Source organism: Tachyglossus aculeatus, chromosome 17, assembly GCF_015852505.1.
Source record: "Tachyglossus aculeatus isolate mTacAcu1 chromosome 17, mTacAcu1.pri, whole genome shotgun sequence".
In the NCBI taxonomy this organism is placed as follows: Eukaryota; Metazoa; Chordata; class Mammalia; order Monotremata; family Tachyglossidae; genus Tachyglossus; species Tachyglossus aculeatus.
Window position 1 is genome coordinate 8,870,227 of NC_052082.1, and position 22,098 is coordinate 8,892,324.

The 22,098-nt window shown below is 44.2% G+C and overlaps 1 protein-coding gene across 1 annotated transcript in view; it reads right to left on the minus strand.

Moving 5' to 3' along the window:
• Positions 1-3,963: 3,963 nt before the first annotated feature.
• ADAMTS3 (ADAM metallopeptidase with thrombospondin type 1 motif 3) overlaps positions 3,964-22,098 on the minus strand; it is a 184,482-nt gene continuing 166,347 nt past the window's right edge. The window contains exons 16-22 of the mRNA XM_038758782.1: positions 20,201-20,281; positions 17,261-17,424; positions 14,020-14,185; positions 13,066-13,198; positions 10,343-10,550; positions 8,176-8,293; positions 3,964-6,575 (exon numbers count right to left, since the gene is read on the minus strand). Of these exons, the coding sequence (XP_038614710.1) occupies positions 6,007-6,575; positions 8,176-8,293; positions 10,343-10,550; positions 13,066-13,198; positions 14,020-14,185; positions 17,261-17,424; positions 20,201-20,281 (1,439 nt within the window). The 3' untranslated portion in view covers positions 3,964-6,006. The remainder of the gene's footprint in view (positions 6,576-8,175; positions 8,294-10,342; positions 10,551-13,065; positions 13,199-14,019; positions 14,186-17,260; positions 17,425-20,200; positions 20,282-22,098) is intronic.

The following is a 22,098-nucleotide window of genomic DNA, read 5'->3' on the forward strand; positions in this document are numbered from 1 at the left end:
GCCTTCTTGATTTCACCTCCACCTCTTTGTCCTGGCATCGTTGGACATTGTGTGGTCCAGGTAACCAGACTCAGTGATAGCATTTCTCTCTGGCTGATCCTTGGCTATAAGTGCAGGCTGGGACATAATTGTCAGTCTCTATGGCTGCTGATTCTGAGAAGCAGTTTACCATCGCCTAGTCTTCTTGCATGTGTGCTTCCTAGGCACAGCTAATTCAAGAATTTTCAGTGATACTTTCTGCCTGTTTAGATGGTTTCCCAGAGGTCAGGAATTGTATTTTGGTTCACTTAGACTCCTTTACCTTTAAATCATTCTTCCTCCTCTTTGCTGGGGAAGATGAAACTTTAGAAAGGAGCCTCGCTGTCCATTTCCTCAACTCATTTTAAGGACAGCCTGGACAGTTTATAGCGTGGCTTTGCCAGAAGATGTGCAAATGGTTAAAATCTATCCTTTTTCTACCCCTCTCTGGCATCTCTGTTAAATTGTCTCTAGGCAGCCTGGAGCATGTTATTCTCCTGCTTTTGGAGACACCAGTGCCCAGGAAGACAGATGCACACCTGCTGCTTTATTTAACAGGTTTTGCTAATGACTCCCACGGTACCTGCTCATTGTGAAAATAGTTGCCATTTTCTCCATCTGCTTTCTTTACAGCCTCTCATGAGTCTTTGAGGGGCCTGGATGGGATGCCAAGTGTAAGTCTACACAGAATCCCAGTTCCTTTCTGTTGTCATAGGACTCCTGCAGTTACTCTGTCATCCCACCCTTTTGCTTTCGCAGAAGGGAGAGGGTTGATTTTGCTTCAAAAATGTCTACAAGTTGTGTTGTTGCATGGCGCAAATTCTGGAAACTTGCAGCCACCTGATGATTTTATGGGAGACTTTGAGGTTGGCTATATCTATCACCATCTGCATTCCATCACGGTTAACCAGCGTGGTTCAGTGGAAAGGGCCCGGGCTTTGGAGTCAGAGGTCATGGGTTCAAATCCCAGCTCTGCCGACTGTCAGCTGTGTGACTTTGGGCAAGTCACTTAACTTCTCTGGGCCTCAGTTCCCTCAACTGTAAAATGGGGATAAAGACTGTCAGTCCTACGTGGGACAACCTGATCACCTTGTAACCTTCCCAGTGCTTAGAACAGTGCTTTGCATGTAGTAACAAATGTCATTATTATTATTATTATTATTATTATTACTATTAATCCTTGGCTCTGCAACTGTACCATCCTCCAACCACACACCTCCCACTAACCCCCTCATGAGATTTTTTTTTTTCCCCCTCTGTCCCTCTCTATAGCTTTTGCTTTTCTCCCTTTTTTTAATTTATGGTACTTAAGTGCTTACTATGTGCTGGGCACTGTACTAAGCACTGGGGTAGGTACAAGGTAATCAGGTTGGACACAGTCCCTCTCCTGCATAGAACCCTACCCTCACGTGGGATAAGAGCTTACCTCCTCCAGGAGGCCTTCCCAGACTGAGCCCCTTTTTTCCTCTCCTCCTCCCCACCCCCCGCCCTACCTCCTTCCCCTCCCCACAGCACCTGTATATATGTTTGGACAGATTTTTTACTCTATTTTACTTGTACATATTTACTATTCTATTTATTTTGTTAATGATGTGTATCTAGCTTTATTTTTATTTATTCTGGTGACTTGACACCTGTCTGTATGTTTTGTTTTGTTATCTGTCTCCCCCTTCTAGACTGTGAGCCCATTGTTGGCTCAGGACTGTCTCCATATGTTGCCAACTTGTACTTCCCAAGTGCTTAGTACAGTGCTCTGCACACAGTAAGTGCTCAATAAATACAATTGAATGAATGAATGGACTGGGTGCTCTGCACACAGTAAGTGCTTAATAAATACAATTGACTGAATGAATGGATTGGGTCCAATTTGCTTTGGCTGTATTCATTCATTTCATTCATTCAATCGTATTTATTGAGCGCTTACTGTGTGCAGAGCATGGTACTAAGCACTTGGTAAGTACAAGTCAGCAACATATAGAGATGGTCCCTACCCAACAATGGGCATATCTACCCCAGCACTTAGTACAGTGCCTGGAAATCCATAAATGCTTAAGAAATACGATCGCAAAAAAGAAGTGATGAAAAAGCACAAGTGATGGAAAAACCATTTACATTAAAGTAGCGGAAGCTCAGCTGTCCTGGCTGGTCTGGATGTCTACTGATTTCTGTGTCAGAGTCAATACTTAAGCATCCAGAAGCTGGCGGATGGGGTGTGGAATCTGTCTCCTGCCCATGGGAGATGGACCCTTTGCATGACCAAAGCTGCTCAGCATTCGGATTTTCTTAGCAGGGAAAGGGACTGGAAGATGGAGGAAGGCAGAAGAAGAAAAGCATGGGAAGCAGCCTAGTGGAAAGGGCAGGTGCCTGGGGACCATTGGGTCTGTTTTCCAATCCTGGCTCTGCCTCTTGCTGCATGAACCTGGGAAAGCCCCTTCGCTTCTCTCAGCCTCAGTTACCTCATCTGGAAAATGGAGGATATGACAACTTTTTGAGCTCCTTTTTGGACTGTGAGCTCCATGTGGAACAGGGACTGGGCAATCTGCTTCCATCGGCCTCAGTGCTTAGTATGGTACTTGGCACTTAGTAATAATAATAACAATGGCATTTATTAAGTGCTTACTATGTGCAAAGCACTGTTCTAAGCACTGGGGAGGTTACAAGGTGATCAGGTTGTCCCACGGGGGGCTCACAGTCTTAATCCCCATTTTACAGATGAGGTAACTGAGGCCCAGAGAAGTTAAGTGATTTGCCCAAAGTCACACAGCTGACAGTTGGCAGAGCGGAGATTTGAACCCATGACCTCTGACTCCAAAGCCCGTGCTCTTTTTCACTGAGCCAAGCTGCTTCTCAGGTAAGCACTTAACAAATGCCACGATTATGTTATTATTATTGGACCTCTGGGGTAGGAGATAGACGGGCAGTAGGATGGAGGAGTTCTTTCTCACTCTCCTTTCTCATCATCTACACATTTAGGTCTGTAGCCTATATGTCACTTTAAGCTACTTTGATAGTCACCCCAATTCCAGTCCCTCAGTATTTATTTCATACATCTCCTTATACTCTGCTGCTTCCCATATAGAGAAGCAGCGTTGCTCAGTGGAAAGAGCATGGGCTTTGGAGTCAGAGGTCATGGGTTCAAATCTCGACTCCGCCAACTGTCAGCTGTGTGACTTTGGGCAAGTCACTTCACTTCTCTGGGCCTCAGTTCCCTCATCTGTAAAATGGGGATTAAGACTGTGAGCCCCCCGTGGGACAACCTGATCACCTTGTAGCCTCCCCAGCGCTTAGAAGAGTGCTTTGCACATAGTAAGTGCTTAACAAATACCATCATTATTATTATTATATCTGCAGTTTATTTTATTGTCTTTCCAAATGATAACTGTGGTGTTTGTTGAGTGCTCACTATGTGCCAAACACTTTACTCTGCGCTGGGGTAGAAACAAGATAATCAGGTCCCACATGGGGCTCACAGCCTGAACAGGTATTGAATCCTCATGTTGCAGGTGAAGTGATGTGTCCAAGGTCACACAGCAAACAAGTGGCAGAGCTGAGATTAGAACCCAGGTCCTCTGACTCCCAAGCCTGGGCTCTTTCCACTAGGCCTCGCTGCAGTTAGGTCACAAGCTACTTGAGGACAGGGATTATCGACCAACTTGATTGTACTTTAGCTCCCCATGTACTTACAGTGCTCTGCGCCCAGTAACCACTCCATAAATATCATTGATTGATTAACTGATCATTGTTTCCCAAAAGGAGAGAGAAGGCACCCCAGGAGAGAGGTGGGTAGGATTAGTATAACCAATGCAGGTCAAGGCCATCCACCCTGAAGGAAGATGAAGCAAATCTCATCACTTTGTGAAGTTAAGAATCTCAACAGCTCCAAAAGAGCACAGGTTTGGTTAACCTTTTTATTGCTACGTGCTTCCCAATACAACAGACAGCATCAGTAGTGTACACTTTGAAGAAAAAGGCATGAGTTTGGTAGAAAAGAGCAAAATGATGAAAATTCTAAAGAATATACACATCATTTTTATGGGGTGTGTGTGTGTATGTACACAGATCTCTACGTACACACGAGAGTGAGATAGAGAGAACTTTATTTCTGGGAAATTTTAAGAAACAAATAAGCACATCCTATTTGTCTGTCTGAGGTTCAGGGATTGTCTTCATACAAGTCATAAATCACTAAGTTTATTTGACCATCAAAAGTCTTGCATAAAATAGCAGTAACTCTAGAGAGGTATTGATTGCGTTAGTGAAGTTGTGTATAACAGCTGTTGAGCAAGAGAAGTCTTGCACACTCTGTGTTTTCAGGGTTAATTCAGGTAGATTCTAGACTTCTCAATGTGTTCCAGGCCAGTTTTGGATACTGCCCATTCTTCATTCCAAACAGTACCTAATGAATGCCTAATCTATTTCAACCTACTTTGCGAGGGCTACGACTTTTTCATTTTCCTTTTCTCAAGGACATCTCCTTTCATGGGGGAGAAAAAAATCTCATGCCTTGATAGATTAACTACTCTAAAAACCTAATGTTTCGTCATCAACATTTTCAGGGGATTTCTTTTCAAAATGAGTCGGACAATTTATCAGTCGTTCTAATTTTTGTCTGACACAATGGCCAGGGTCTCTAATTTGGTCTCTCTATTTTACTCAAATCGGTCACTGCTATTAGTGTATATTTTCTAGTACATAAAAATCCTATCAAGAAAAGAAATCAACTTTTAATAAATATCTTCCATTCTGAGTCCTATATACAAGTACTTTCCAGCGACTCCCAGGAGAGAGCTACACTGGCTTAGGGTGAACAGGATGATTTTACTGACATAAATTACTACTTAACAATTGCAGTCAGATGCACCGTGGTTGTGGAAACTTTGAGGCAAACCCTGCTGGGAATAAATAACTCTCTCTGCCCTATGGGCAACATGATAAAATCAAATCCTTTTTTGTTTATTTTGTTTGTTTCTGCCACAGCTCCTCGGACTGTTGCCAATTTGAGCTCTGTTAAACATGCACAGATCATACCAGATAATATTTCTCCTTGGGCAACGCTATGGCAAGTGGGGTCTATTGTGTGACTGCTGCTTTTGGCTACTTCCCCATCATCGGGAATATGAATGAGAAGAAAGCTCTGGAACGAAATCTGCTCAGCACCAGTGAGGCTATCAAATGAAGCAGATCAGAGTTACTTAAAGCTTTCCCCTATCTGCACCTATGTATTCACATCAACGTCCCACTCTACCATTCGGCCGGAGGCTAACGAGGAGAAGGCTTAAATCTATACATCTGCGGTTTCATTTTCTGTTGTCGTTTACGAAGGCGGCATCCAGTGTGGATCCAACCAAAATACCTCATACGAGCACCAGCTCAAATGTATATTCAGATGGAGCTTCGCTTTGTAAAATGCTGTTTGCAAACCAACCTAGGGAACGTAAATAACGTTGTCCTCGACTGTAGCACCTAGAATATCCAGAAATGTAAAAGAGTAAACAACCGCTTGGCCAAACGGATCTCTTAAAAATAATACTGACTTCTGCAATATACAGTATTTACCCAACAGCTACAAATTTACTCATACGCTATCCGTTTCTATAGATAAATAGGAATATAAGTCTTAAAGATCCTTTTGCTCCATTTCAAAAATAACTTTGTCGAAGTGTAAACGTTTGGTTCCTCTTGCGGATTTTTAAAAAATAAAAAATCAGCTGATGTGCAAAACTGGTTCCGGCCCTCCTGTCCCGTCTCTGCTCAGCGACTTGATTCCCTTCTGAGAACATCTTTGGCGCTTTCTTCCGATCGATGCAAGCAAACCAGCGGCGGAGGATGGAGGGAGGAGAAAGTGAACCAGCACTTTTTTTTTTTTTTAATTTTTCTATTTACAATTCCAACGAGCGGATGATCTGCGGAGGTCTGCCTCGGAGAAAGCAGCATACGAACCGTGGTGTCCAGAAGCATCTCCGGTCTCTGGCCCGGCTAAATTGGCTTTCATCTTTCCACGGTGGAGGGCCTTGAAGGACGCCTCCTGTTAGCGGAGACCTTCTCATTCTCCCTGGAGGTCCTGGTGAGAGCTAAAGCACCTGTGGAACCGTCGATAGCCGGCTGGACGGGGCCCCCGGCGGGCGGGGAACCGTGAGGGCCGTCGTCCGTGGTGGAGGCCAGAGAGGGCCCGGGGATGAGCCCAAAAGTCTGGGTTCCCTCAGCACGATCTCTCCTCTGAGGCGCGAGGGCCCCTCCGGGTCTACCGTCCGCGCCGGAAGCCATCCGCGCGTTTGCTTCTTCTTCCGCGGGGAGAATCCCAGCTGGGGCTTTCCTTTTCTGGGCGGCGGGCGCTGTGCGGCGAGGCGTCGGTGTCGCTGGGCCTCGGGGGAGGTCGCTGGGGTGGAAGATGGCATCGTCTTTGGTTTCCGCCGCTTCGGGGAGGTACGGGGGCGAGAGGGTGCTACTGCGTTTGCTGCAAGACTCGCAGCATAATTTGTTGTAGCCCGGGATGGAGCAGTAGCGGGCCAGCACTTCCATTTGGCAGAAGATGGATTTGTCTCCTGAGCACGACTCATCTGCAGGATGACCGAGGAAGGTGTTAGTATCAATCAATCAATCGTATTTATTGAGCGCTTACTGTGTGCAGAGCACTGTACTAAGCGCTTGGGAAGTACAAGTTGGCAACATATAGAGACAGTCCCTACCCAAAAGCGAGCTCACAGTCTAAAACGGGGAGACAGAGAACAAAACCATACTAACAAAATAAAATAAATAGAATAGATATGTACAAGTAAAATAGAGTAATAAATATGTACAAACATATATACAGGTGCTGTGGGGACGGGAAGGAGGTAAGATGGGGGGATGGAGAGGGGGACGAGGGCACCAGGGTGGAGAAATGAGAGGATTTTAAACAGAGTATACGAAGGAGTTCACTTTGCAAACTCTGAGGTTCAGGGATTGTCTTCATACCATTTTACACATCACTAAGTTTATCTGACCATCAAAAGTCTTGCACAAAATAGCAGTGACTCTGGGTAGGTATTGATCGCTTTAGTGAACTTGTGTATAACAGCTGTCGAGCAAGACAAATCTAGCACACTTTGTGCTTTCAGGGTTATTCATTCATCCAGTCATATTTATTGAGCGCTTACTGTGTGCAGAGCACTGAACTTAGCACTTGGGAAGTACAAGTTGGCAACATAAAGAGACGGTTAATTCAGGTAGATTCTAGACTTCTCAATGTGCTCCAGGCCAGTTTTGGATACTGCCCACGGAGTTTATAAAGGAGTTCACTGAGGTACAATAGGGGATGTCAATGGTAATAATAATAATAATTGTGGTACTTGTTTAACGCTTAATATTTCACTCTGCTGCCAGAATCAATTTTCTACAAAAATGTTCAGGATGTGTTTCCCCACTCCTCTACAAACTCCAGTGGTTGCCCACCCACTTACGCATCAAACAAAAACTCAGAGGGGCACTGGACCATTGGGTCAACAATCTAGATCTAAAATTCCTCCCAAAGGGGCATGGCAAGGGCACCTGCATCAGGCAAGGAGGACCGTAAAGGTACAGTCTCTAGATTGCACTCTCCTTGTCGGCAGGTAATGGTTCTCCCAACTCTGCTGCCCTGTACTCTCCCAACCGCTGAGTACTTTAAGAGAAGCAGCGGGACTCAGTGGAGAGATCGCAGGCCTGAGAGTCAAAAGGACCTGGGTTCTAATCCCAGCTCTGCCATGTGTCTACCTTGCTCTTGGGTATGTCACTTTTAACTTCTCTGAACCTGTTATCTCATTTATAAAGTAGGGATTAAGACTGTGAGCCTCCTGTGGAAACAGGGACTGTGCCCCACCTGATTAACTTGTATCTACCCCAGCGCTTAGAAGAGAGCTTGGCACACAGTAAATGCTTAGCAACTACATCATTATTATTACCACAGTGCTCTGCACACGGTAGATGATTGATCGATTAATTGACAACAGCCTCCCCCAGCCCAAACTTTCCAACTTTGCCGGCCCTAACACGATGATAAACTTTCACCGGCCGTGCTCAGCCGGATTTTGGTCTTTGGATGAGTAGGAAGTGGACAATGAGCCGGAACTTTGTCACTTGAGCCCAGAAACTGCTCCCTTCCCCTTAACATTGGTAACTAAAGGGCCAAGCATCACGTACCAGTGCAGGGCGGGAGCTTGCAGGCCCTCACGGATTCGGGTTTTTCTCCACGGCATTCGTCCCCAGCCCGGCAGATGACTTGCCTCATCTCAGTGCCTTCTCCGCAGGTGACAGAGCACTGTGAAAACAAAGGCAAGTGACTCAGAAATGGTACCACTGCTGAGCGATCCCAATACCTGACTGAGGCATGCAGAACTGCTGAGGAGAGGGTAAATACATTTGAGTTGGATGTGCCTGTTTATTGTTGTATTGTACTCTCCCAAGTGTTTAGTACAGTGCTCTGCACAGAGTAAGCGCTCAACAAATATGACTGGATGAATTCAGGGTGCATTAATTGGGGGAAAAGAGCTTGTTGGAGGAGGTGGGACTTTAGAAAGGGAGAGTCATTCATTCAATTGCATTTATTGAGCATTTACTGTGTGCAGAGCACTGTACTAAGCGCTTGGGAAGTACAAGTTGGCATCTGTGCTCTGCCTGGTGTGGGAAGAGAAAGAGGAAGTTCCAAGTCAGGGAAACAGATCAGTAAATATAATAATAATAACAGTAATAATAATGGCATTTGTTAAGTGATTACGATGTGCAAAGCACTGTTCTAAGCACTGGGGAGGTTACAAGGTGATCAGGTTGTCCCACGGGGGGCTCACAGTCTTCATCCCCATTTTACAGGTGAGGGAACTGAGCCACAGAGAAGTTAAGTGACTTGCCCAAAGTCACACAGCTGACAATTGACAGAGCTGGGATTCAAACCCATGACCTCTGACTCCAGAGTCTGTGCTCTTTCCACTTAGCCATGCTGCTTCTCTGAAAGCAGCACGGCCTAGGCGAAAGAGCAAGGACCTGATAGAAGACCTGCATTTTAAGCTTGACTCTGTCAATTGCTTGCTTATGACTTTGGGCAAGTCACTTGACCTCTCTGTGCTTTAGTTTCTTCAACTGTAAAATGGGGATTAAATACTTATTCTTCCTCCTAAACAGACTGTGAGCCCCATGTGGGACAGGGAAGGTGTCCGACCTTATTAACTTGTATCTACCCCAGCTCTAATTCTTTGTTCTTTCTAAAACAATCACTTACCCGTGCATAACTACTCCATGCAGGCAGTAAATGCCTATTGTTATTATTATTATGGTGCTTGTTCAACGCTTACTATGTGCCAAGCACTGTTCTAAATCCTGAGGTAGATACAAGTTAATCAGGTTGGACAAAGAGTCGCTGGATCACAGGAGGCTCACAGTCTTAGGAAGAAGGGGTAGGATTTAATCCCCACTTTATAGATGATGTAATGAGGCACAGGGAAACTAAATGGAGGAGCCGAAATTAGAATCCAGGTCCTCTGCCTCACCGGGTCCATGTTTTTCCACTAGGACATGCTGTTAAACTCCCTAGCAAGTGTTCTGCATACAGCAGGTGCACATATTATGCTCTGCACACAGTAGGCGCTCCATGAATACTGCTGCTGTTATTGCTGCAGTAGCCTCTTTTCATTCATTTAATCATATTTATTGAGCACTTACTGTGTGCAGAGCGCTGGAGTAAGCGCTTGGGAAGTACAAGTCGGCAACATATAGAGACGGTCCCTACTCGACAACTGGCTCACATTCATTCATTCAATCGTATTTATTGAGCGCTTACTGTGTGCAGAGCACCGGACCGTACTAAGTGCTTGGGAAGTACAAGTTGGCAACATATAGAGATGGTCCCTACCCAACAGTGGGCTCACAGTCTAGAAGAGGGAGACAGAGAACAAAACAAAACATATTAACAAGATAAAATAAATAGAATAAATATGTACAAGTAAAATAAATAGAGTAATAAATACGTACAAACATACACATACTGGTAAAGGACCACATAGATGCACAAATAATGATAATGATGGTATTTGTTAAGCGCTTACTATGTGAAAAGAACTGTTCTAAGCGCTGGGGAGGTTACAAGGTAATCAGGTTGTCCCACGGGGGGGGGGGTCACAGTTTTAATCCCCATTTTCCAGATGAGGCAACTGAGGCCCAGAGAAGTGAAGTGACTTGCCCAAAGTCACACAGCTGACAAAGTGGCGGAGCTGCGATTAGAACCCATGACCTCCGACTCCAAAGCCCGGGCTCTTTCCACCGAGCCACGCACAGAGGATCCGTGATCCCTATTCCTCCTGACCCGGGGCCAACTCACCTCATTCCAAGGTCCAGTCTTCCACTGGGCAGGACAGGGCCCCCTATTGCAGGCCCGGCGGCTCTCCGGCCGCTCCCCGACACAGAACTTGTTGTGGACGGAGCGGTTGGTCCCGTCGTGGAGGGGCTGAAGGCAGCGCACGGTGCGGAGCTGATAGCCGGAATTTCCGCAGGTCTTGGTACAGTATTCCCACTCTTCGGCGATCCAACTGTGGGGGTGAACAAAAGGGAAGCGGGCCGCTGGATCAGTCTCCCCCCAGTCTCCAAACCCCCATCCCCCAAACGGCAGCCGAGGCCCTCGTTCTGGCTGTTCCGTCCGCTGGGGCAGGGGAGCCTTCCTGTTAATTCACTTAATTATTACTCGAATTAATTGTTAATAATTGTTAATTATTACTCTATTTATGTATTTATCTTACCTGTGCATATCTATTCTATTTATTTTTATTTTGTTAGTATGTTTGGTTTCGTTCTCTGTCTCCCCCTTTTAGACTGTGAGCCCACTGTTGGGTAGGGACTGTCTCTATATGTTGCCAACTTGTACTTCCCAAGCGCTTAGGACAGTGCTCTGCACACAGACACAGTAAGTGCTCAATAAATACGATTGATTGATTGATTAAAAATCAATCGTATTTATTGAGCGCTTACTGCGTGCAGAGCACTGTTAATCACTATTATGGTATTTGTTAAGCGCTTTCTAAGTGTGCTAAGCACTGGGGTGGGTAGCAGCTTGGCCCAGTGGAAAGAACCCGGGTTTTGGAGTCAGAGGTCATGGGTTCAAATCCGGACTCCACCAATTGCCAGGTGTGTGACTTTGGGCAAGTCACTTCACTTCTCTGTGCCTCAGTTATCTCATCTGTAAAATGGGGATGAAGACTGTGAGCCCCTCATGGGACAACCTGATCACCTTGTAACCTCCCCAGCGCTTAGAACAGTGCTTTGCATATAGTCAGCACTTAAGAAAATGCCATTATTATTATATTATTACTAGCAAATCGGGTTGGACGCAGTCCCTGCCCCATGGGGGGCTCACGGTCTCAATCCCCATTTTCCAGATGAGGGAACTGAGGCCCAGAGAAGTGAAGTGACTTGCCCAAGTTCACCCAGCAGACAAGTGGCGGAGCCAGGATTAGAACCCATGACCTCTGACTCCCAAGCCCGGGCTCTATCCACTATGGTAATAATAATAATAATGGTATTTATAAAGCAATTACCATGTGTCAAGCACTGTTCTAAGTGCTGGGGTAGATCAATCAATCAATTGTATTTATTGAGCGCTTACTGTGTGCAGAGCACTGTACTAAGCGCTTGGGAAGTACAAGTTGGCAACATATAGAGACGGTCCCTACCCAACAGTGGGCTCACAGTTTAGATATATGTCAGTCAGATCAGACACAGTTCCTGTCCTACATAGGGCTTACAATCTAAGTAGGAGGGAGAACAAGGATTGAATCTCCATTTTACAGATGAGGAAACTGAGGCACAGAGAAGTTTAAGTGACTTGTCCAAGGTCACACAGCAGCAAGTGGCGGAGCTGGAATTGAAACCTGTGTTGTTCTGACTCTTAGACCCCAGGCTCTTTTCTCTAGGCCAGACTCCATCTCAGTAATTATTAAGTCATTAAGTAGTTATTAAGCTCTTACTTTGTGCAGGGTACTGTTCTAAGTGCTGGGAGAATTAGAATAGGACGAGGCATAGAATAGAATTAGAAGTGAAATTAGAGAAGGACTCTGTCCCTCGACCCACGGAAAGCATATAATAATAACAGTAATAATAATGGCATTTATTAAGTGCTTACTATGTACAAAGCACTGTTCTAAAGCACTGGGGAGGTCACAAGGTGATCAGGTTGTCCCACGTAGGACTCACAGTCTTTATCCCTATTTTACAGCTGAGGGAACTGAGGCCCAGAGAAGTTAAGTGACTTGCCCGAAGTCACACAGCTGACAAGTGGCGGAGTGGGGATTTGAGCCCATGACCTCTGACTCCAAAGCCCGGGCTCTTTCCACTGAGCCACGCTGCCTCTCTATGACTGATGGATTCCCAATTATTTCTCCAAGACCACACTACATTACACTCCAACCTGGTTTACTTGTATCCACCCCAACACTCAGTACAATGCCTGACGCATAGTAAGCGCTTAACAAATACCACAGTTATTATTATTACACTATCCCGGTGAAAACTGATTTCAACTCTGATCATTCCCAACCACACCAACCCATCGGCACCTTAAACCTCCCGTATTGACCAACCGATCGATTCTCTGGACCTGTTGGTGGGCAGGGACCATCTCTGTATGTTTCCAACTTGTACTTCCTAAGCGCATAGTACAGTGCTCTGCACACAGTAAGCGCTCAATAAATACAATTGAATGAATGAATGAATAGCTGTAGTCTCCTATCCTCGACCATTACACACACATCATTCATTCATTTGATAGTATTTATTGAGCGCTTACTCTGTGCAGAGCACTGTACTAAGCGCTTGGGAAGTAAAAGTTGGCATCATTTTAGGGCAACCACCCCTGCATTGGACACTCAGACCTTCTGGAGTAGCAACTGTCTCGTTCAATTTGGGACGTTTCCCAGGGTAACTGACATACAGGAAGCAGCCCCGATGATGCTGACAACCTCCATCCCAGCACTTAATACAGTGCTTTTCACTTAGTAACCGCTTAAATATAATTTATTATTATTATTATTATCCCAGAACAGGAAGACTTACAGCGGCTGGGTGCATTCCTGGAGATTGCACATTCTGCGGATGGGCTTGGGCTTTTTGTCGGCTTCACAGAAGCTGCGATGCACCATTGCGTTGTCGCTTTTCCGGCGACACCCGTACTTTGTGTACTGGAAACCTAGGGGAGTCTTGGACAGGTTACTTTGGGCCCGACCCCGTTAAGAAGCTTTAAATAATAATCACGGTGATTGTTAGGCGCTTACTCTGTACCAACACAGAACTAGGCTCCGAGGTGGATAAGTTATAAGCAATTCCCGTCTCGATGTGGCTTACAGTCTAAGGGGGTGGGGGAATAATAATAACTGTAGTATTTGTAAGTAATAACTGTACTAAGTGATGGGTGGATACAAATAAGGGGTTTGGACACAATCTTTGTCCAGCATGGAGCTCACAGTCCTGAATTTTCATTTTAAGATGAGGAAACTGAGGCCCAGAGAAGCAACCTAAGGTCACACGGCAGGCAAGCAGCAGCGCTAGGACTTAAGCCCAAGCCCTTTTTTTATTTATAGTGTTTGTTAAGCCCTTATTACATGTCTGGCACTGTACTAAGTGCTGGGGTAGATGCAAGCTAATCAGGTTGGATACAGTCCGTGTTCCACAAGGGTCTCACAGTCTTAATTCCCAATTCATACATGAGGTAACTGAGGCCCAGAGAAGTTAAGAGACTGCCCAAGGTCACACAGCTGACAAGTTGTGGAGTAGGAATTAGAACCCAGGTCCTTTGAATTCCAGGCCTGTGCTCTTTCCTCAACTTTAGTAGGCCTGAAAATTATTGCTGGGATGGTTGAAGATTTCAAATACTTCCTGAAAACGCCCAACAGATGCCTGTTTTGGGGATCTAAAATTCCCAGTATACCTAGGGAATTGGCAGTTTACAGATGCAGAGGGAAACATCTAATTATTTTCCTTAAGGGGGATTATTACAGGGAATTCAGTTACCTCCTCCACAGGGTTTGGAACATTGAGACCAACTCTTCAAAGCCCATTCAAAAGTATCTAGTTCCTCTTGAATGACGTTGTTGCTATTGATTGTAGGCACCGAGTCCTCATGGATAATATACTTGTAGGTCAGACTAGACTTTGTGTCATTCTCCTGAGGAATAATCTATTGAATACACAATGAGGACATGTGTGTTATGTCAAGTTCACTGAATAAAAAGACATATCTACACACACACACACACACACACACAATATACATATATATAACTGCTTCGCACATAGTAAGCACTTAACAAATGCCATCATTATTATTATTATCCCTCCTTCCTCTCCCCCCACCCCCCGCCCTACCTCCTTCCCTCCCCACAGCACCTGTATATATGTATATATGGTTGCACATATTTATTATCTATTTATTTATTTTACGTGTACATATTTATTCTATTTATTTTATTTTGTTAATATGTTTTGTTTTGTTGCCTGTCTCCCCCTTCTAGACTGTGAGCCCGCTGTTGGGTAGGAGCCATCTCTATATGTTGCCAACTTGTACTTACCAAGTGCTTAGTACAATGCTCTGCACACAGTAAGTGCTCAATAAATATGATTGAATGAATGAATATATGTATGCATACATACATTTGTCTGTGTGTGTTTGTATGTATGTATGTATTCACTCACTGGCCTTCTGGGTACTTTTCATTCATTCAATCATATTTATTGAGTGCTTACTGTGTGCAGAGCACTGTACTAAGCGCTTGGGAAGTACAAGTCGGCAACATATAGAGACGGTCCCTACCCAACAACGGGCTCACAGTCTAGAAGCGGGAGACAGACAACAAAACAAAACGTGCTCTCCTTAGGAACAATTCTGTCATTTTCCTACCAGAACCAAATGTCTCCTCGCCAATCTAATCCTGATTGCAACAGAAAAGACAAGGGCAGTTTCTAAACCAAGAATTCATCCTCTTGAAAGTAATTCTTAATAATAATAATAATGATGGCATTTGTTAAGCACTTACTACATGCCAAGCACTGTTTTAAGCACTGGTGGGATACAAAGTAATCAGATTGTCCCACATGGGGCTCACAGTCTTAATCCCCATTTTACAGATGAGGTAACTGAGGCACAGAGAAGTTAAGTGACTTGTCCAAAGTCACAAAGCTGACAAGCGGAGGAGAATCCATGACTTCTGACTCCCAAGCCTATGCTCTTTCCACTAAGCTTCGCTGCTCCTCAATCAACTCCCGATGTGAATAGATCTTTATTGTAAACCACTTTTCGACTCACTCGAAGAGAATACATTCATTCATTCATTCATTCAATCGTATTAATTGAGCGCTTACTGTGTGCACAGCACTGTACTAAGCGCTTGGGAAGTCCAAGTTGGCAACATATAGAGACGGTCCCTACCCAACAGTGGGCTCACAGTCTAGAAGGGGGAGACAGAGAACAAAACAAAACATATTAACAAAATAAAATAAATAGAATATGTACAAATTAAATGCATAGAGTAATAAATACATACAAACATATATACATATATACAGGTTGCTGTGGGGAGGGGAAGGAGATAAGGCAGGGGGGATGGAGAGGGGGTGGAGGGGGACCAAAGTCTTGCCTAAATTGATACTTTTTCCATAGAGCTTTCAACCGAGATAGTGAAATGCTTCAGAATCATCCAGATTCTATCAGTTTCTAAAGGGAGTAGAGCCTATGATAGGGGATTATCTAGCTCAAAAAATCCAAATTGGACGTTCTATGATCTAAGCTTCATCCTGATTAGTGGAGGGAGGGACGGCAGACCCAAGCATGGACATAAACTCCATCCTACGATTACCAAATGCATCCCTGAGACATTTTACAAAACCAACGTGACCCGCAATTCAGCGAGAACACAAAGATGACTGCATTGCACACCCACTGAGATCTCAAATACTATGGTGACCTTTTGTGGATCAATTGGGATTTTCGCCCATCTGGATCCTGCCTGAGAGGCATATTGGACTGAGACCTACAGGAGGACAATGCTCTATTTAGCACACACCAATCACCCATGAAATTGTTCATATTACTATGTTTAGTTAAATAAACAATAGCCACTGTCAACATATAATGACCCAGCCCTCGTGATTCCCCCAATGACCCCTATCGATATTGCCTATCCCGCAATGCCCCCAAATACACACCACCCAAGAGTGCACAATACAAACTGAAAGGATAGCATCTTAAAATGACCATTTACTCGTGAAGGCTGAACCTAAGGCAGCTTGGAAAAAATGAGGTTTAGGGTCATCCTCCAGCCCCACATCACTTATGTAGATATCTGTAACTTTTTATTTATATTAATGTCTGCCTTCCCCTTTAATAATAATAATAATGATGATGATGACATTTATTAAGCACTTACTATGTGCAAAGCACTGTTCTAAGTGCTGGGGAGTTTACAAGGTGATAATGTTGTCCCACGAGGGCTCACAGTCTTAATTCCCATTTTACAGATGAGGGAACTGAGGCACAGAGAAGTGAAGTGACTTGCCCAAAGTCACACAGCTGACAGTTGCCGGAGCCGGGATTTGAACCCATGACCTCTGACTCCAAAGCCCCGTGTTCTTTCCACTGAGCCACGCTGCCTCTCTCAAGACTGTAAGCTCGTAGCGGGCAGGGAATGTTATCTGTTTATTTTGATACTGTACTTTCCCAAGCACACTTAGTACTGTGCTCTGCACGCGGCAAGCCCTCAATAAATATGATTGAATGAAAGAATGAGGCCAGGCAGAGATTGCCTGGATAAAGTTCACATGAATCTGTTGGAGTAAAGTGGATTTCTTCTAAACTGCAAGCTCCTTGTGGGCAGGGAATCCGGCTACCAAATCTGTTCTATTTTATCCTTACTATCAATATTATTATGTTATTGGACAAGTGCTTATTACTTGTCAAGCACTGTTCTAAGCTGTAAATCAGACAGAATTCCTGTCCCAAATGGGGTTCACAGTCTAAATAGGAGGGAGAACAGATACTGCTCTCTCCCAAGTGCTCTGCCCACGGTCAATCAATGGCATTTACTGAGCTCTTATATGCAGAACAATATTCAAAGTGCTTGGGAGAGAAAATAGCAGACACATTCCCTGCCCATAATGAGTTTACAGCCTAGAGGAAGCACTCAGTAGGAATGATTGTTTGATTGAGTGACATTCCAAAGCTACCCCGCAAATAGAAGAGCAAGCCCATGCAACATACCAGGACAATGACAGGATCGTGTAAGGGCCCATCTGTGTGTAGAGTTTCAATGTCGTCTTCTACGTTGTATTCCCACTCCACACCGAGATCAATGAACATCCGAGACCTGGGCTCCTCCCCTTTGCCATTGAGAATGTAGTGTCCAGTTGCCTGGTTCTTAATTGCTAAAAGGAAAGGCATTGATATCAATTATTCTGACTTTAGGGGTTGGGGAATACCCATCTATCTGGTGGGAAAGAACTGCATAAAGCCCACCTTTATAACTAGAAATGAACTTTTTTAAAATAATAAAATATTAATTATTATTATTAATACTGTTAGAAAATGTAGGGATTTTGAATCACCCTCCTATCTAGATCCCACAATTAAAAAATTGGGACGTTAAGCCACTCAGTTGTCAAGAACTTTGAAAAATCAACTATCTTTTGGGGGAGAGTTCCCAAACTCAAATTCCAAATAGTATGAAGTGCTGAGCTTCTCATTCATACATTACTGCCATGTTCTTGCCAAGGCTGGGATATAGAAATGTTCAAATCCTACACATCTTTGATGATGATGGTCAGTTTCCTGGGATGACTAACTTGTTTCAGGCTAACAGGAAAGAATGCTAATTTTCTTTATTTTTCTACCAGCGAATCCCACGTGGAAATGGCGATCTGGCAGAGTAAATACAGCCTGAGGATAATGGTGATGATAATTTAATTCTAATTGAGTTCCCAGGATGAATAGAACACGGTATCAAAAGCTGTTAGGCTGATAACATTGTAGTCTTATTTTCAAGATTAGACTAAAGAGTCTTTAGTTGCTAAATAAAAATCATTTTTGAACACCTGTCCTCTTTATCACATTATTCCTATGATTAAAAAAATCCAATATTTCAGCAGCACTTCATTTGTATGGCATAATAGAAAATAAAATGACATCTATAATGGGAAATGAACGACAAAAAAAGATTATACATTTCTCAAAGCAGATTTTCCAGCCTTCTGCCAGTTGGGAAAAATCACAAGCATGAGCTTATGTGGGGCTGGAAAGGAAGATTTCAGGTGTATAAAAAAAAAGTATACAGAAATCCAACCTGATTAGTTTATGTCTATCCCAGCACTTAGTATGGTGCCTGGCACATAGTAAACATTTAACAAATACCATTCCAAAAAAATTCCATCTGACAACATTCCTCTCCCGTTATTAGGCTGTATGCACTTTTCTCTGAAGAGACAGATGGCATCATTTCAGAAAATTGCCCCAAGAAAAATGGACTTTGCCATACAGCCATGGAGAACAATGTGGTGTAGACTGAGGATAATCCTACTGAATCTAGAAATTTAGAGCTCTGAAGACAGTTGAGATATTTTTATGGATTCAACCCAAATTCTGCCAAGCAGCATCTTTGAGAAAATCTCAATCTCCCAAATTTGTAAGGCAGTAATGAGTGCCCCAGCATTCATAGAGTTTTGGAAATCTAACTTCTGCACTATCCAGGAGAGAGCAGGCTAGGGTACAAGCACTTAATACAGTGCTCAAGAAATACGATTGATTGATTAGGTATAAAATAGAAGTGGGATGCGGTGGGATTCTAAATCCATTTGAATGCCACATCTCCTGGACAGCAGCAAGCTGTCCTTCAACGGATATGGTTGAGGAGTGGAACTATCGTCGCGATGTAAGCGCTCAATAAATGCCACTGATGATGATAATATCATGCAGCCAACAGGTCCATTACCCACTCCAACCTGGGTGGGAATTTTCTCTCAACCCTCCCCTCCCCAAACCACCTTCCCACTCCTGGATGGGCCAACATAGGTGGACTCAGAAGAGCACTGATAATAACAATAATAATACTTGGGGTATCTGTTAAGTGCTTATGATGTGCCCAACACTGTTCTAAGCATAGGGGTAGCTATGAACTAATCAGGTCAGACACAGTCCCTATCTCCCACGGAGCTCTCAGACTAAGTAGGAGGGAGAACATGGATTTCAACCCCATCTCGTAGATGAAGAAACTAAAGCACAGAGAAGTGACTTGCCCAAGGTCCCGCAGCAGATAAGTGGCAGCGCCGCGATTAGAACCCAGCTCCTCTGATTCCCAGGCCTGTGCTCTTCTTACTAGGTCATGCTGCTCTGTGCCTGGGCTTACTCCACGTACCATATCCTTGTCCCCTCAGTCTCCTCTCTCCTCAGCCTTTCTCTGGCCCTGCCTCTCAACCAGATTTCCATCCCGTCTGCAAACGTGCTACGTCTTTCTGGCAGAATGGCTGAGGTTGCAGTCGGACTGATGCCAGATTTCTCAGATCCTTTGCAAATTCTCTTGAAATATTTAGATACGTTTTTGGGGCCCTGAATCCAAATAGCAATGAGATATCCAGGTGAGTGTTACAAACAGATCCATATCCCTGCTCTCGTGGAAAAAGCATGGGACCAGAGGCATTCATTCAATCGCATTTATTGACCGCTTACTGTGTGCAGAGCACTGTACTAAGCGCTTACTGGGAGGCCTGTGTTTTAGTCCCAGTTCTGACACTGGCCTGATGGAAGACCTTGGGCAGGTCACTTGTCCTCTCTGGGTCTCGCTTCCCTGCAGGGACTGTGTCCGCTCTGATTCTCTTGAATCTACCCCAATGCTTAGCACATAGCAAACACTTAATACACACCATTAAAAGAAATCCTTCAGATCACGACCCAAACATTTGCGTCACTATGGTTGGTTGGTTAGTTCCGGGGTTGTCTGAGAAAATGACAGCCAATTCAATCTTGTGCCCATTGTCCCAGAGCAGACATTAAATAGTGAAAAACTGAAGAGGACCACTATACTGACTTTCTAAGTAATTAAGATTTTGTTTGATTTTCATTTTTGCTTTAATAGAGAGTCCGCTTGGGGACGTTGGGGTGATTAAGTGGGCTGAAACGCTCGAAGCTCCATCTGAGCAGAGAAACACTTACCAAGAATATGAGGAGAAGCCTCGTCTTCTTGGATTATCACATGTCTAGCACCAGGGGGGATATCAAACATCTTAAGGTAGCCTTTGGTAAGGCAGGTGCATAATGGAGAAGAAAGAGGAGAAAACAGAAGTGATAGCTGTCGTTAGTAGAGCATTCCATATTCTGCAGAAGAGAACATCCATGGACCTAAAAGCAGTTTCAGAAACAAACTTTGTTCACTGGAAAGGTTTGTAACATTCGCTGTTTGATTAGAAGAAACTTTTTTTTTAAGAAAAGGGGGGGAAAAAGCTAATCTGGTTACAAACCTTATTAGTCACTTATCTTGTTAGGATGATTTTGGCCTGAGACATCCGTCAGGGGCAGCAAAGATATGTTTCCTATGCTCTTTAAAACCATCTGCTCTGTCCCCTCCCCGATTCATTATGGATTGGCCCATAGCATACTTGAAATATTGACAAGTCTGCAAAATCCCTGTGGTTCTCAAACTCTCCCACTTTTAGCTAAAGGCTAAATGATGCACCAGAGGGTCTGCGGTATTAAGTTCAGAAGAGAACCATGCAGTTATCTCCACAGAAACTAGCAGGCCCTTATTTTCCTAGGGATCAGTGGGAAGTGAGCCAATTTTCCCAGTTGATGGGTGTCTGAGCATGCCTTCCGAATAGGACACTTTGATGTGTTGATGTTCTTCATGCTTGGGACACCCTAACTGCTTAATATCTGCACATGATAGGTGCTCAAAAAAATACTCTGGATTGATGTCCCCTACTGTCTGAGCAGCCTGAAATTACCTCAGACAGGACAACAACCCCAGGTCAATCGTCACAGCCTTGAACAAAGCAGTCTCCCCAAGGCCCCATTCCTACCCCGTAGGCCCCGCAAGCAACCTGGAATCTGGAAGTTTGGAATTCCAGGGTGGACAAAGACTCACTGAGCGTCAGGTTGTAGTTTATCCATTTTAGAGGGAGATAGTGGCGTTTGAAAGTCCCACAGTCTGGGTTACTGCTATAAAGCGCTGCTGAAGCCCCTTCTCGGAGAGAGCCATCCTCGCCCCATCCTCTGAGGAAGGGCCACGTTTTGGGCATCTGACGACAGTTTGGCCATCAAACACAGGAAACATAAACATTTTTGCCTGCCCCTGCAATGCCAGGATGTGACTATCTGAGACGCAAAGTGTAAGAAAACCGCTCGGTCTCTGTCATGGATGCTCTTCTTTCCGCAGCTTCCTGCAACTTACCCAGGACATTTTTAGTTTTTCTTGTTTCAGAGAGAGAAATGTCGCGAGCACCTTTGGGCAGAATGATTGCTCCTCTCCTCTTCCCTTAAACAGAACGTCTTTAATTAGTGTCTGGAGAGCAACGCCTTGCCATTTCATTGACCACATTGGCAACCGGGCATTCAATGGAGAAGGGAATTATATTCGCACGTCGCCCGGTGAATGAACCATTCACTTTTAACAATTCATGATTAGCTATAGCCAATGGATCTCGACTGGTCAATGAAAATAAGACAGGCTGAGAGTGACAAATCATATAGGTGAATTTAGTTGGATACTTGCAGATTTCATTTTCCAGCCACTTGAATTCTTTTTGGCACCTCTTGCTTAAATGTTTCCCTGTTGGAAGAGTCTGATTAATCTACGGAAAGACTATTTAACATTCATGCAAAGCAACAGATGTTACATCAACAGTGAACATGACTTAGGGATTTTTATGATTGTTGGAAAGCCATCTCCAGTCTGGGTTCTCCAAAGGGCTTCCTTCGTTCTCCCAGTCTTTGTTTTCGAGACATGGAATTATGTTTGAATGGCTGCAGATGATTTCCTGTCTAAACAGATTAAAATACTACTCTGCTTGGAAACAACTTTTCAAAGGTCCGCATTGGGTTTAACATTGTTATGA